This window comes from Phacochoerus africanus, chromosome 8 (genome assembly GCF_016906955.1).
Source record: "Phacochoerus africanus isolate WHEZ1 chromosome 8, ROS_Pafr_v1, whole genome shotgun sequence".
In the NCBI taxonomy this organism is placed as follows: domain Eukaryota; kingdom Metazoa; phylum Chordata; class Mammalia; order Artiodactyla; family Suidae; genus Phacochoerus; species Phacochoerus africanus.
In genome coordinates, this window is record NC_062551.1 from 35,962,462 (window position 1) to 35,979,334 (window position 16,873).

Sequence of the window (16,873 nt, forward strand, 5' to 3'; positions counted from 1 at the left end):
CAGTGTCAGATTTGAGCCGCATTTTCCACCTACACCACAGCTCACAGGCAACGCCAGAACAAGGCCAGGGATTGAACCCTCAACCTCATGGTTCCTAGTCAGATTCGTTTCTGCTGAGCCACAGCAGAAACTCCCAAGCTTTTAATTTTTCCTGGAATTTTTATCTGCCCTTTTCTCATCTACTTATGAAATTTGCTTTAAACACATCCCTAATGCTTCGTGGTTGTTTTTTTTAAACAAACATTCCTTTGTATCCACTATTCTTTGAGCCTCCTTTTCTGGGAAAACACCTCTGGAGCCCTCTTCCCTCCTCCAATCAGCTGGTTGCTCAGCTTATCGGCTGCACAGCTATAATCTTTGGACTGCTATTTTCTGCTCTTGGTGGAATTTATTAATTACTTCGTCTCCCATATTTTTGGTGGCCTTCATCCTAAAGAAAAGACTCCATGGGAGTACTTTTCTCAGCCTTTAGCTTGCTAGAAATGTCTTGTTCTGCCTTATATTTGGTATATAATGTGGACGGTATAGAATTATAAGTTGAGAATTATTTTCCCTTCCAATTTTGAAAACATCGCTACCCTTTTGACCCTGATTATCCAGAACTGCTGTTGAGAATTTGACATTCTGATTGTCATCATTTTATGTGTGCCCCATTGCCTCTTTGCCCCCAGGATTTTTAAAAAGTAATCATGGGTATTCTGTGGACCCTTTCAAAATGAGATCTGTGTGCACTGGTCCCCAAACAAGACTGATGTAATTTTTTCACTATGTATTTTAGTTCCAGGAAATGATTTGTGGTATTTCTTTGTGGTATTCTGTCTTTTTGGAATGTCAGTTATTTGGATTTGGGAAATCCTAGGTGGACCCTTAAAAGTTTCTCTTCTCTCATTTCTTTCTTTTTCTGATACCTTTGCAGAGATTTCTTCCACTTTGTCTTTCAGTTGTCATTGACTTTTTTTTTTTTTTTTTTTGGTTTAGGGTCATACCCACAGCACGTGGAAATTCCCAAGCCAGGGGCTGAATTGGAGCTATAGCTACCAACCAATAGCACAGCCACAGCAACACCAGATCCACCAAATCTGAGCTGTGTCTGTGACCCACATCACAGCTCACCTCAACGCCAGATCCTCATTCCACTCAGTGAGGCCAGGAATTGAACCTATGTCCTCATGGATACTGGTCGTGTTCCTTACAGCTGAACCACGATGGGAACTCCTCTGTTGACTCATTTTGACTATCGTGTTCTTAAATTTTTTTTTTCTTTTCCTTTTTTGGGGCCACACCCGTAGCATATGGAAGTTCCCAGGCTAGGGGGCAAATCAGAGCTACAGCTGCCGGCCTACACCACAGCCACAGCAACGCCAGATCCGAACCACATCTGCAACCTACACCACAGCTCACAGCAACTCCAGATCCTTAACCCACTGAGCAAGGCCAGGGATCGAACCCACAACCTCATGGTTCCTAGTCAGATTTGTTTCCGCTTCGCCACAGTGGGAACTCCAATTTGCTACTACTTTTATTCTGATTATTTTCTTTTTTAGCATTTTAATTCCTATTTTATAAATTCATTATCATCTTGTATCTGTGAAAGCACTAAAATTTTGTTGAAGTTTTCCTTTCTACCCTGCATTGCCAACTTTCCTCCTTTTTTGTGTTCTTTGTTGGTTTGTTTTTCTTCATATTTGTCAGACTTTCTTCTGCAATGGATTTTTTTTTTTTAATGTTTCATATTAAATCTCCAAAGCCAGTTGGAAGCTCTGTATCTGGACAGGATCTGTTGATAGATGGGCTTTACCTTGGACCAATTAGAGAATTAGCCCTTATTTGAGAGGATATTGTTTTGGAAGCCCTTTTTCTAGAGAAGAAACCTCTTCTCTCCAGGTTGGCTCATTGTTGCTGGCATTCCACTGAGTGGCTGTAATCAACTTTTTCTTATCCAATGGCTGCATAGTAGTCTCAGCAGTATTTGACTCATGGGAATTCAGCCAGACATTTACTTATGCTAAGTAGGCAGCACCACGTAAGTTTTAGCAGGCAACAGGGAACCTATTTGAGCACTCTGAAAAGGAAGCAGTAGCAGATAAACTGGGAAAGAAGACCAGTATTCAAATGACCACCAAACGAGTGGTGAGTTAGTTATCATCCCCCCACTGCGTTCTCCCTCAGGCTGAACTTAATCCAGTTTAACCTGGAGGTGGAAGTGGTCACTAGGGGCACAAGTGAGCACCAGGGGAAGTCCTCTAGTTGTGATTTAGGGGGCAGAAAATGGAGTATCCAATAGAGTGCGAAATTGTTTTTTGTTTTTCTTCATTCCAATGCACAGTGGAACTTGCAGGAGCCAGAATTCTGAGGGAGAACCTTCGTCTGTTTGGTGGAGTTATGGTCCCAAGAGGATGAGGCCAATCTCGTTTTTTCTCCCTCTCTGTCCTTTGGGTGGACCCAGGTACAGTTGCAGAAGTGCCGGGCAAAGTAGGATAACCAGAGCCTCAGGTTTCTGACTGGAAGACTGAAAAGAAGAGCCCCAGGAACCCGAAAGCACTAGGAAGATGGCAGAGAGGGAGGAGCTCAGGAAAATGACTCCGTAAAAGCTGTTTATTATCCCCTAGGCTGATTCCTAAGCTACAGACATGCATAGATCTACTCCTCAACAGCTCAGCAAAGACTTTTGGATAGAACAATCACCATCCAGGTCCCAGATTGGCCACTGGGGAGCACACATGTGGGACAGGTGCATATAACACTGCAAAGGCTTTAAAAACAACTAATATTGGAACCACAGCTCACAGAGGACAAGGTACAGATTGCAGCCTGAATCTAACTAGGTCAGTTACCTGCTAGAACAGAATTGTCGACGTTCATCATGGATTTAAACAAGGCCTGGAATTCATAGTATTCAAAACGAATACAATACAAAATTACTTGGCATTTGAAGAACCAGGAAAATATCTCTCAGGAGAAAAGACAGCGGACATCAGTGCCAAGATGACACAGATGTTGGAGTTACCTAACAAGGAATGTAAAACATGTATTTAGGAAGTGCTCCAACAGGGAATCACAGGTACTCTTAAAATTACTAGAAAAATAGTTTCAGCAAAGAAATAGAAGATATAAAAAAGAATCAGATGGAAAAGTTAGAATGGAACTATAGTAACCTAAGTAATACCTCAGTGGATGAACTTGATTTTAAAATGAGGATGACAGAGGAGTCAGTGAGCTTGAAGATAGAACAGTGGAAGTTATCCCATCTGAACAAGAGGAGCAGAGGAGAAAGTGGTGCTAAAAAAAAATATTTGGAAAAATAGTAGTGGCAGACTTCCGAAATTTGGCAGATGTGAACATAATGATTCAAGAAACTGTGAACACAATCATACTCAAAGAATTCTACACCCAAACATTTAGTAACCGCACTGCTAAAAACAAGACACATTAAAAACCATGAAAGCATCGAGAGAAAAGCAGTTTAGGGAACAACTAGAATGAGTGCAGATTTCTCATCAGAAACCATAGAAGTCAGAAAGTGACCCAATATTATGTTACATGGTGAAAGAGAAGAACTATTAACCAAGAACTCTGTCCAGTGAAATTAGCCTTTGAGAATGAAAGTGAAATAAAGCATGATAAAGCATTTTGGTTGAAGAAAAAACTAAAGAAAAATCATTGCTGGTTAGCTTGCTGCAAAAGAATTGCTAAAGGAAGTTCTTCAGACAGATATGATATACTTTATCTGGGTAAATGTAATAGATCTGTCTCCTCTTGAGTTCTTTAAAGTGAGTTAATGGTTGAAAGTAAAATGTGACCTTGTCTGATAGGATTTCATATGTACATGCATGTGATTTATGAGGTAGCTGCTGTAACATACAAGGGAGAGAGCAAGGAGGGTGGAGACCAAGGGTAAAGGAACCTATGTGGTGGTGGTAGAATTTATGCCCACAGGAGTTTAAGTTATGGAGGTGACTGAGTGATACGGCACGGAGAAGTCAATGCCATTAAAGAAGATTTTGATTGCTTACATTCCCAAGAGAAAAATAAGTGCCTCATCTTGCAGGGCCATCAGATTTTTGGCAGGAGGCAAAAGCAAGGAGCAATAGGAACGGCATAGAGGGCAGGGGTAGGATAAACAGTTTAGAATTGGCTAGTTTGGGTGATTGCTGCCGCCGTTGGGGCATAGTTTTGGCACTGGACCCTGGCTTGACACAGGGCTTGGTATGTGAATTCGATAAGGAGATGGGTGAGGGCACAGCGTTTCATCAGGTAATCTGCATGCTCTAAGCTAGCTGTCTACAACTCCTAGGAGTTAGCTAGCCCTGGGAGCATAAGTCTCTCCCTAGATCCAGAGGACCTCCTAAGATGTCAGAACATCATAAGATATAGAAAATAAAGAACATACGGAAATAGTATAAGTGGTAAGTTTTAGACATTCCTCTTGAAATGAAAGAATATTGACTTTAAGCAGACTGTGAAAATTGAGTATGTATATTGTAATTGATACCATGACTACTTTAAAAACTATATAGATAACAGTAAAAATGCAATAAGTAATTTTTTTTTTTTGGTCTTTTTTGGGCCATACCTTCAGCATATGCAAGTTCCCAGGCTAGGGGGCGAATCAAAGCTGTAGCTGCTGGCCTACATACACCACAGTCATAGCAACACAGGATCCAAGCTGCATCTGCCTCCTATACCACAGCTCACGGCAATGCCAGATCCTTAACCCACTGAGCAAGGCCAGGGATCAAACCTGCATCTTCACAGATACTAGTTGGACTCGTTATCGCTGAGCCACAATTGGAACATCTGCAATAAATAATTAAATTGTAATAGTAAAAAATGTTTAGATAATGCACAAGAAGGCCAGATGGGGAAAAAAGGAATTAAAAATAGAGAACAGGCAGAAAAGAAAAAAAACTAGTGGTAGACTTAAATCTGGACTTATCAGTAATTTCATTAAAATTAAATAGTCTAAACACACTAATTTAAAAGATTGTCAGAATGGATTTAAAAAACAACCAAATTGTATGGCATCTTCACGGAATTTATTTCAAATACAATGAAACAGGCAAGTTAAAATTGAAGGAGGGGAAACATACTAGGCAATTAATCAGAAGAAAATGACTGGTGCTATTACTCTCAGACAAAATGGCCTTCAGAGAGAAGAGAGGTTCAGTTCCCCGTGAAGACGTAGCAATGCTAAATGTGTATATCTCTAAGAGTAGAGCTGCAAAATAGATGAAACAAAAGCTGGCAGAACTGAAAGGAGAAATTGACACATCCACAGTTGTATTTGGAGACTTCAACATGTATCTCTCAACAATTGATAGGGAGTTCCCGTCGTGGCTCAGTGGTTAACGAATCCGACTAGGAACCACGAGGTTGCGGGTTCAGTCCCTGGCCTTGCTCAGCGGGTTGAGGATCTGGCATTGCCGTGAGCTGTGGTGTAGGTTGCAGACGCGGCTCGGACCCCGTGTTGCCGTGGCTCTGGTGTAGGCCGGCAGCTGTAGCTCCAATTGGACCCCTGGCCTGGGAACCTCCATATGCCGTGCAGGAGTGGCCCAGGAAAATGGCAAAAAAACCCCAAAAAACAAACAAACAAACAAAATTTGATAGACCCATTTGACAGGAAATCAGCAAGGATATAGGAAAACTCAACACCAGCCAGGGTCTCATTGATGTTTATAGAACACTGTGCCCAGCAACAACAGAATACATATTCTTTTGAAGTGCCCACAGAATATATATCAAGATAGACTGTAACCCAGGCCTAAAACAAGTCTCAACAAATTTGAAAGAACTGAAATCTTAGAGTGTGTTCTTTGACTACAGAGGAATCAAACTAGAAATCAGTAGCAGAAAGAGAACAAGAAATTCTCCAAATACTTGGAAACTCAACAACATGCTTCCGAATATTGATAATTTGAAGAGAAATTTTAGAAAATACACTGAACTGGGAATTCTCTTGCGGTGCAGTGGGTTAAGAATCTGGTGTTGTCACTGCAGTGGCTTGGGTTGCTGCTGTGGCGTGGGTTCAGTCCCTGGCTTGGGAACTTAGATATGCCGCAGTCATGCCCCCACCCCCCACCAAAATACGTTGAACTGAAGGAAAATAAAAATACTACGTATCGGAGTTCCCGTCGTGGCGCAGTGGTTGACGAATCCGACTAGGAACCATGAGGTTGCGGGTTCGGTTCCTGCCCTTGCTCTGTGGGTTAGTGATCCGGCATTGCCGTGAGCTGTGGTGTAGGTTGCAGGCGCGGCTCGGATCCCGCGTTGCTGTGGCTCTGGCGTAGGCCGGTGGCTATAGCTCCGATTCAATCCCTAGCCTGGGAACCTCCATATGCCACGGGAGCAGCCCAAGAAATAGCAACAACAACAACAACAATAAAAGACAAAAAAAAACCCAAAAAACTACGTATCAAAATTTGTGAGATGTAGCTAAAGCAAATAAATTTATAATACATAATGCACTAGAAAAGAAAAATCTCAAATCACCTAGTTCACCTCTAGGAACTTAAAAAAAGAATAGAGTAAAATAAACCCAAAGTAAGCTAAAGGAAGGAAATAAAAAGCAGAGATCAGTGAGGCTGAAAATGTAGAAAATAATAGAGAAACTCAATGAAACAAGCTTGTGTGGGAAAAAAAGAAATCAATGACATTGTAAATCACCTGTAATAAATTTTTTTTAAAAAAAGACATCAATGAATTGACAAACTTCAGCAAAACTGAAGAGAACATAAATTAGTAATATCAGGATATCAACTACAGATCTGCCAGACATCAAAAAGATAAGGCAATCCTACAACTTTATGCATATAAATTTGGTAACTTAGGTGACATCAGCCAATTCCTTAAAAAGGGCAAACTACCATAACTTCCCCAACATGAAATAGATAATTCAAATAGGCTTATAGCTATTAGGAAAATTGAATTAATAAATTTAAAATTCTCATAAAAGAAGTCACTGGGCCCAGGTTGTTTCACTAGGGAAGTCTGAAATGTTTTTTTGAAAGAATTAACACTAGTTCTACCCGGTCTCTTCTAGAAAATACAAGGGGAGTAAACACTCCTTTATTCATTTGTAATCAGTGTTTTCCCGATGCTAAAACCAGACAAAGGCAGACAAAAAGAAAAACTACAGACCAGAGTCCCTCATGACTTATCGATCCAAAAATTCTTAACAAAATATGGCAAATAGAATCTATTGATACATAAAAGAATTCTACATCATGGCCAAGTGGTGATTATTCCAGGGCTACAGGCCTGGTTCAGTATTGAAAAATCAGTTAATATGACCTATCATACTAATGGGCTGAAGAAGTAAAATCTTGACATGATCATATCAGTAGCTTTAGTAAAGCATTTAACAAGTTTCAACACCTGTGTTTCATGTTCATCCTCCTAGAGAAGTAGGAATATGGTATAATGTCCTTAACCTGATAAAGAACATCTATAAAAATCTAACTTAATAGTGAAAGACTGAATGCTTTCTCCATAGATTGTGAACAAAAGCAAGCATGTCAGGTTTCAACCACTGCTCTTTAGCACAGTATGGAAGTTCTAACTAGTGCAGTAAGGCAAGAAAATAAAAGGCATATAGATAAGAAAAAAGTGTAAATGATATAATTGTCTGCATAAACAATCCCAGGGAATCTAGAAGAAAAAAATTCTGGAATTAGAAATAGGTTCATCAGGGTCAGAGGATATATATCAGTCATATACAGAAATCAGCTGTTTCTGTTTATTAGCAATGAACACACAGAAACCAAAATGAAAATGCAGTGCCATGTTCAGTTGCTCCAAAAAATGAAACACTTGGGTATAAACCTTACAAAACATATATAGGACCTGTATGCTCAAAACTATGCAGTAGTGATGAAAGTAAAGATCTAGAGAAATGGAGAGACATATGATGTTCGTGCATCAAAGATGTCATTTATTCTCAGATCAGTGTGCAAGTTAATATAACTGCTAAGTAAGATCATTCTAAAAACTTACATGGAAAAGCAAAGGAACTAAAACAGCCGAAAACAGTTTTAAAAAGAAAAATAAAGTGGGAGCAGTCACTATTCCAATTTCATGACATTGTGCAATTACAGTGGTCAAGACTGTGTAGTATTGGTGAGGGGATAAATTCATTAATTAGTGGACCAGAACCAGGAACCCAGAAATAGCCCCACACAAACATGACCAACTGATTTTTGACAAACACAAAAGCAGTTGAAAGAGAAAAAGTAGTCTTTTCAGGAAATGATGCTAGAGGAATTAGATTCCCATAAGCAAAAACAGGAACCTTGGCCTAAACTCGCATTTGATACAAACATCAGCTCAAAATGGATTATAGATTTATAAGTAAAACATTTAGATGATAACATAGGAGAAATCCTTGGAGCATAAGGCTTGTTGAAGGAAAAAAAAAAAAAAAAATTCCAGATTTCCTGTTGTGGCTCAGTGGAAACGAATCTGACTAGGAACCAACAGTGCTTGCCATTAGAGAGGTCGCGGGTTCAATCCCTGGCTTTGCTCAGTGAAGAATCCAGTATTGCTGTGAGCTGTGGTGTAGGTCACAGATGTGGTTCGGATCCCAAATTGCTGTGGCTGTGGTGTAGGCTGGCAGCTGTATCTCTGATTCGACCCCTAGCCTGGGAACCTCCATATGCCGCAGGTATGGGCCTAGAAAGCAAAAAAAAAAAAAATCCTGTCACAAAAGACTCTGTTAGGAGGATTAAAAGACGAAGTATAGATAGACTAGGAGAATATATTTACAAGCTACTTCTCTAACGAAGGATTCATGACTAGAATACATAAAAAAACTCCCAGAATTCAATAGTAAAACCTGCACAGTCCATTTAGAAAATGGACTTCAAAATTGAGCAAACACATCACCAGAGAGGGAATATAGAGAGTAAATAGAACACCCAAAGATGTTCAATATTGCTTGCCATTAGAGAAATGTAATTAAAGACCGATTACACTCTTAATAGAATTTCAAAAATAGGGGTTCCCGTCGTGGCGCAGTGGTTAACGAATCTGACTAGGAACCATGAGGTTGCGGGTTCGGTCCCTGGCCTTGCTCAGTGGGTTAAGGATCTGGCGTTGCCCTGAGCTGCTTGCGGTGTAGGGTGCAGACGCGTCTCGGATGGCGCGTTGCTGTGGCTCTGGCATAGGCCGGTGGTTACAGCTCCGATTGGACCCCTAGCCTGGGAACCTCCATATGCCACGGGAGCGGCCCAAGAAATAGCAAAAAGACAAAAAAAAAAAAAAAACTAGTGGCAATACCAATGGCAATACCAAAGGCTGGCAAGAATGAAGAGAAACTGGATCTTTTGCACATGCTCGTGGGAATGTAAAATGATATAGCCATTCCGAATAGTTTAGTAGTTCCTTGAAAAACTAAATCTGGTAACCCAGCAGTTGCACTCCTGGGCAGTTACCTCAGAGAAATGAAAACGCAAATCCATATAAAAACCTGTGTGTGATTTACCATGGCAGCTTCATCTGTAATAGCCCCAAACAGAAGCAACCAAAATGTCCCTCAGTAGACAAGTGATTAAAAAACTGTATGTAGCTCAGGGAGTTCCTATTGTGGCACAGCGGAAATAAATCCGACTAGGAACCGAGAGGTTGTGGGTTCGATCCCTGGCCTCGCCCAGTGGGTTAAGGATCCAGCGTTGCGGTGAGCTGTGGTGTGAGTCGCAGGCACAGCTTGGATCTGGCTTGGCCATCGGCAGCAGCTCCGATTCGACCCCTAGCCTGGGAACCTCCATATGCCACAGGTGTGGCCCTAAAAAAGACAAAAGGCAAAAGACAAAAAAACAAAAAAAAAAGTGCTGTAGTTCATCCATATTGTGGAGTAGTACTCAGTGGTAACAAGGAATGAACTACCAATAACATGCAACAACTTGGATTTTTTTTTTTTTTGCCATTTCTTGGGCCGCTCCCTCGGCATATGGAGGTTCCCAGGCTAGGGGTCTAATCAGAGCTGTAGCCGCCGGCCTACACCAGAGCCACAGCAACACGGGATCCGAGCCTCGTCTGCAATCTATACCACAGCTCACGGCAACGCCAGATCCTTAACCCACTGAGCAAGGCCAGGGATCGGAACCCGCAACCTCGTGGTTCCTAGTCGGATTCGTTAACCACTGAGCCACGAAGGGAACTCCAACAACTTGGATTTTAAAGCATTATGTTGAGTGAAGCCTTTCTCGGAAGTCACCTACTAAGAGTTCCTGTTGTGGCTCAGCACATTAAGAACCCAACTAGTATGCATGAGGATGCAGGTTTGATCCCTGGCCCCGCTCTCTGGGTTAAGGATCTGGCGTTGCCACAAGGTGCAGTGTAGGTCACAGACATGGCTTGGATATGGCGTTGCCAAGGCCGTAGCGTTGGCTGGCATGCCACACCAGTTCGACCCCTAGCCTGGGAACTTCCACATGCTGCAGGTATGCCCCTAAAAGGAAAAAAATATATACAGTGCCAAAAAAAGGGACTCATACTGCATAATTCTGGTTATGTAACATTTTTGAAGTCACAAAATTATAAAGACAAAAACAGCCTTGTGATTGCCAATGGTAGGCATGGAAGTGGACTAAATATGTGACTATGAAAGGGTAGCATGAAGGAAATCTTTGTGGTGATAGAATAATTTTGTATCTTTTTTTTTTTTATCCTGTCTTTTCAGGGCCGCACTTGTGGCGTATGGAAGTTCCCAGGCTTGGGGTCGAATCGGAGCTGCAGCTGCAGGCCTACACTGTAGCTCATGGCAATGCTGGATCCTTAACCCACTGAGTGAGGCCAGGGATCGAACCTACATCCTATGGACACTAGTCAAATTTGTTTCCACTGAGCCACAACAGGAACTCCCCTAATTCTGTATCTTGATTGAAGTTGAGTTTTCATGAATCTACACATGTGATAAAATGGCATAGAACTGCATACACCCACTGTATCCATGTCAATGTCCTGGTTTTGATTTTGTACTATAATAATGTATGCTGTAATGGTTGGAGGAAACTGGGTAAAGTACACAGAACCTTTATGTGTTATCTTTGCAGCTTCTCATGAACCTATAATTATTTCAGAATAAAAATAAATAGCTTCAAACCACAGTCTAAATGCAGTATAAGTTCAAACAAGTGGTAGTTAAAATGTCTATTTGGAGGCCTTAAAGGATGCTCATGTCAGTATTTAACACTCTGCTTACACATCTAGGAATAAAGGACAGTCAATTACTATACTTTGTGTTTAACACAATTTCTGTCTTACAAAAGTAGCTCTAATAAACTGTTCTTAAAAAAAAAAAAAAAAAACAAAACTGGGAGTTCCTTGTGGCGCAGTGGAAATGAATCTAACTGGTATCCATGAGGATGTGTGTTCGATCCCTGGCATTGCTTGGTAGAACAAGGATCTGGCATTGCCGCGAACTGTGGTGTAGGTCACAAATGTAGCTTGGATCCCTCGTGGCTGTGACTATGACAGGCAGATGTAGCTCCACTTTGACTCCTAGCTTGGGAACCTCCATATGCCCCACTTGTCCCCGACACCCAAAAAAGGCAGAGTTCCCATTGTGGCTTAATGGAAACAAATCTGACTAGTAGATTCAGGTTCAAACTCTGGCCTTGCTCAGTGGGTTAAGGATCCAGTGTTGCCGTGAGCTGTGGTGTAGACTGGCAGCTGCTACTCTGATTTGACCCCTAGCATGAGAACTTCTACTTCTATAATGCCACAGATGCTGCTCTAAAAAGCCAAAAAAAAAAAAAAAAAGCTCTTCTGTCCAGCACCAGTTATCACCATGCTCACAAATATTCCAGGTTTATCCAAAAAAACATAAGTAAAGAACTCATGACTGGACATTATACTGCTTTGGTTGAGCTTTTCCAAATTGGCACCTTCCTTGTATTTTTGGTGTTTCGTCTCCTGCTGGGAATTTTTTTTTTTTTTTTCCTTTTTACAGCCGTACCTGTGGCATATGGAAGTTGCCAGGCCAGGGATTGAATTGGAACTGAAGCTGAGGCCTATGCCACAGCCGCAGCAGTGCTGGATTCTTGACCCACTGAGTGAGGCCAGGGATTGAACCTGCATCCTCATTGGGACAACAGGTTCTTAACTCACTGAGTCACAGTGGGAACTCCTCCTCATAGGAATTTGTAATGCGAAATGTGTAAAAAAGGAATATGTACACACTTGTGTATAAATTCTCATGGAAGATATGTGGCCATTATGAGAGCAAGTATACCTAGTAGGTCCAAGTTTGTAAAACCTCATCATAACTGGTGATACACAAGTTGAATTTTTAAATAATACCATTTTGGATAACGCAATTCTAATTTTGGTTGAAAGTGTAGATCAGGTATTGCCAGGCTTATGTCTTACAGCTGTCTGTCCAAAAAGTTTTCACTGCTAATTTAAGTAACAGTGCTTTTATTATTTAGTCAACACCTGTCAGACACTGTTGTCAAAACTTTACATTCTCATTGAATTTCCTCAAAACACCTAAGATAGCATTAGCCTCTCACAGTTGCAGAAACTGGACTCAGAAAGGCTGGGTAACTTGAGCAAGGTCACCAGTTGTAAGGCTGGAATTTGAGCCTAGGAGCTGACTGCAGTGCTCAACTTATTAGCAAGTATGTTCCACCGTCACTGTGAGTGCCTCCTTGTTTACATGATTCACACTTCTGCCTCCAGTGGCAACCAAATTGCTCAAGAACCCAGTTCCCTTTCTTACCTTGTTCAGACCTCTTTCAATACCAATTCACTAGAAACCCTAGCCTTATCTCTGAGAATGGCAGTACTACTCTGCACTTTGTGGTTCTTTATATTTAGATCTACATTTAAATAGCCTGGTCTTTCTTAGTAAATAGACATAAAATTATATAGTGTATACATTGTTCCAGGCAGCTGGAAAGTTTTGTTTTTGTTTTTTGTTAATTTATTGTTTTTTTTTTTTTTAAATCAGTCTGTTTTATTTGGAAACAGTAGTAGCAAAGCAAAAGTCAGGGTTTGTTCTGGAGTAAAAGTTATTTGACTTGATTATCTTCTCTCTTAATTATATCATAGTTTTAAAAAGTGACTAGTAGCAAGCAAAGATGTTTATTGTTTATAGACATAAATAAATCCAGTCTTGTCATTAACCACTGTGCACCTGGGTAGATGCCTAAGATCACATGGCAAGATACACTATTGAAAAATGTTATAAATACCTGCTTTTTAGACTTAGATGCACAGTTTTCAGTTCCTCTGAAAACAGTTAAGCAACTTATATTTGTCATTTTAAATATTTTAGATAAAATGTGGTATCTTCCCCAAAGATATTAGCATGCTTTGGGTTTTTTTTTGTTTTTTTGTTTTTAATCTTTTTAGGGCTGTACTCACGGCATATGGAAGTTACCAGGCTACGGATCGAGTCCGAGCTGTAGCCGCCTCTACCACAGCCACAGCAAGGCCAGATCCACGCCCTGTCTGCGACCTACACCACAGCTCACAGCAACACCAATCCTTAACTCACTGAGCAAGGCCAGGGATCAAACCCACATGTTCATGGATACTAGTCAGATTTGTTTCCGCTGAGCCACCATGGGAACTCCCAGCATGCTCCGGATTTTTATACAGCTTGACATTTGTAATCTCACGTGTAACGTAATATATGTGCTGTAAGGAGCTTTGGTAAATTGATCTCATTTTTCTTCTCTTCTCTTTGCAGGAATATATTAAAGGAATCTGTGAACCTGAACTAGAAGAAAGAGAATGTTACCCCAAGGCCATGCACTGCATTTTTGTTGGGGCTCAGAGCCTGTTTCTGAAGAGCTTGATTCAGGACACCTGTGCCGATCTCTGCATTCTTGACATCGGTCTTCTGGGCATCAGAGGAAGTGCCGAAGCTGTGGTCATGGCTCGGAGTCACATTCAGCAGTTTGTAAAGCTCTTCGAGAATAATGAGAACCTACCCAACAGCCAAAAAGAATCAGAGGTAAAAAGGGAATTTAAACAATTTGTTGAAGCTCGTGCAGACAGTTACACAATGGACTTGTTGATTTTGCCCACTTCCTTGAAAAAAGAACTTTTGGCACTGACCCAGGGCGAGGAGAATCTATTTGAAACAGGAGACAATGATGTTGTTGAAATTAGAGATTCTAAACAAAGAGAGTTTACGCAGAGTGCTGCCGCAGGGCTGAATATTTCCAGAGATGAAATTGTTTTGCAGGAAGATGCAAGAAACAAAGCTGGGACTCCCGTTACTGAGCTTACAAAACAAATGGACACAATCTTTTCTAGCTCACAAGATGTACTTTTTGTTCCAATAAATGGACTAACCCCAGATGAAGAGGCGCTTTCCAAAGATAGAGTTTGTCACAAAAGGAGATTTTCTGATTCTGAAGAAAGGCATACCAAGAAACAGTTTTCTCTGGAAAATGTTCAAGAGGGAGAGCTTTTACCTGAAGGTAAGACATTAGCTGGAAATGTAATCATTGACCTATCTGATTCTTCTACTGATGCCGAAAATTTAAATCCAGATGTAAAAGACACTACTGAGGAAATGGAATACAATATCCTTGTCAACTTTTTTAAAACCATGGGCTATTCTCAAGAAATTGTTGAAAAGGTCATTAGAGAGTACGGGCCAACTACTGAACCATTATTGCTGTTGGAGGAAATTGAGAAAGAAAATAAAAGATTCCAAGAAGAGAGAGAATTTTCACCTGGTACTATGTACCCAGAGACTAACAAAACCAAAAATAAAGGTGTTTGTAGCAGCGTAAATGAACTTACGACAGATTCCACTCCAAAGAAAACACAGACTCACGCACAGCAAAACATGGTAGAAAAATTTTCTCAGCTACCATTCAAAGTTGAATCAAAACCATGTACCTCAAATTGCAAAATTAATACTTTCAGAACAGTGCCAATAGAACAGAAACAAGAAATCTGGAGTTCAAATCAGAACTACGTTTGTAACATAGACCTTGAAACCGATGGCCTTTCACCCTCTGTTGCCCCTTCAAGTCCCAAAGAAGTTGTCAATTTTGTTTCAAGAGGAGCTTCAAGTCACCAGCCCAGAATTCCAGTTTTTCCTGAAAACGGTTTGCAGCCGCAAGCAGAGCCCTTGCTTCCGAATAATATGAAGTCTGCCTGTGAAAACCGTTCGGGATGTGGTGGCTCTCCTCAGTCCAAGCCAAATTGCCCACCCCTTTCTCCACCGATGCCGCTGCCCCATCTGTTACCTTCAGTGACTGATGCCAGGTTGGCAGGACCTTCTGAGCATATTGATTCCTCAGTTACAGGGGTTCAAAGGTTTCGAGATACTCTGAAAGTGCCCTACAAGCTGGAATTAAAAAATGAACCAGGGAGAACAGATCTGAAGCACATTGTTATAGACGGCAGCAATGTTGCAATTACGTAAGTCCACTCTCTGCAAATTATATTACAGTTTTCAATATGGCTCTTAGCAGCATCTCAGAATTGCATGAATTTGTAGGAGCTGTCCTGTGCCTCTGTGTAGTTGATACATATATATAGCCTTACCTGAAAAAAGGAAAGAAAAACTGGCTGATTGGTGTCGTTGGCATCCTGAACTTTGCTTCACTCTGCTGGACCTAGATCTGAGGCCAAGGGATGGTAGAAAACTTGTTTTTTTCACATTGCATTTCCCCGTAATAAGCAGTGTGGAGACTTTTGAATCCTTAGGTTTTTTTTTTTTTTGTCTTTTTTGTCTTTTCTTGTTGTTGTTGTTGTTGCTATTTCTTGGGCCGCTCCCGCAGCATATGGAGGTTCCCAGGCTAGGGGTTGAATCGGAGCTGTAGCCACCGGCCTATGCCAGAGCCACAGCAACTCGGGATCCGAGCCGCGCCTGCAACCTACACCACAGCTCACGGCAACGCCGACCGTTAACCCACTGAGCAAGGCCAGGGACCGAACCCGCAACCTCATGGTTCCTAGTCGGTGAATCCTTAGGTTCTTAATACCATGAATACATTAGGTTCTGAATATGATGACACTTAAGGCAAAAAAAAAGAGATTTTTTTTTTCTTTTTATAATACAGCATGCCAGGTCTTTCACCAAGAGTGTGCAGTGATAGTGGATGTGGTGGGCTTATACTTTTGTCGATAGTGATAACAATTTCCTTTCTAAGGCAGTTCTACAGTTTGAGCTTCCTTTTGGGCCTTTGCTCTTACTAGACGTTTTTACATTTGTTTTCAATAAAAAGTGTTAAATGATCATTTCTAGTTAGCCTGTCTTGGAACCCTCTTAGGATTCTGATTTTATACCTCCAGTGTGGGATTGTAAGGGGCGGTTCAATAAAGTGACTAAGGAGAGTGTAGCGCTCAGCATCTCTGCCCCAGTGTGGACCTGCTGTTTGAGGACGTCTTCAGGGTTTAGCATGTTAAGTAGCTGCAATTCAAGAAAAGGGGCACCTGGACAAAGAGTGAAGGAGAAGTTGAAATACAGTTGACCCTTTAACTACTCAGGAGTTAGGGGGCGCTGACTCTCTGCCCAGTCAAAAATCCATGTGTAACTTGACAGTTGGCCCTCATAGAGTTGTTCTGCATCCTAGGATCACTGTTGAAAAAAATCCGCACTTAAATGGACCCTCCAAGTTCAAACCTGTGTTGTTCGAGGGTCAGCCATACTTTTCTGAATTCCTGAATGTTTATGTAACTCCTTCGTAGAAGTTCTAAAAAATCAGTTAATCCTCTGATTTTTCAGGAATACTTGATGAGATTGAAAAATAAAGTAAGTTTTTATTACTAAAATAAGCATTTATTATATATCTGTTGCTTTTTTGTTTTGTCGGTTTTTTGGTTAGAATTTTCAAACAGAAAAATATGAATTCTGTGTTGGTCTCATTTGGGATTCCCACGTGCCCGTCACCTACCTCCAGTA

The 16,873-nt window shown here is 41.0% G+C and overlaps 1 protein-coding gene across 3 annotated transcripts in view; it reads left to right on the top strand.

Annotated features, from left to right (window-relative positions):
- Positions 1 to 16,873, top strand: part of N4BP1 (NEDD4 binding protein 1) — a 55,311-nt gene that overhangs the window by 18,202 nt on the left and 20,236 nt on the right. For all 3 annotated transcript variants that reach the window (XM_047794001.1, XM_047794002.1, XM_047794003.1), the window contains exon 2: positions 13,694 to 15,387. In XM_047794001.1, the coding sequence (XP_047649957.1) occupies positions 13,694 to 15,387 (1,694 nt within the window). The remainder of the gene's footprint in view (positions 1 to 13,693; positions 15,388 to 16,873) is intronic.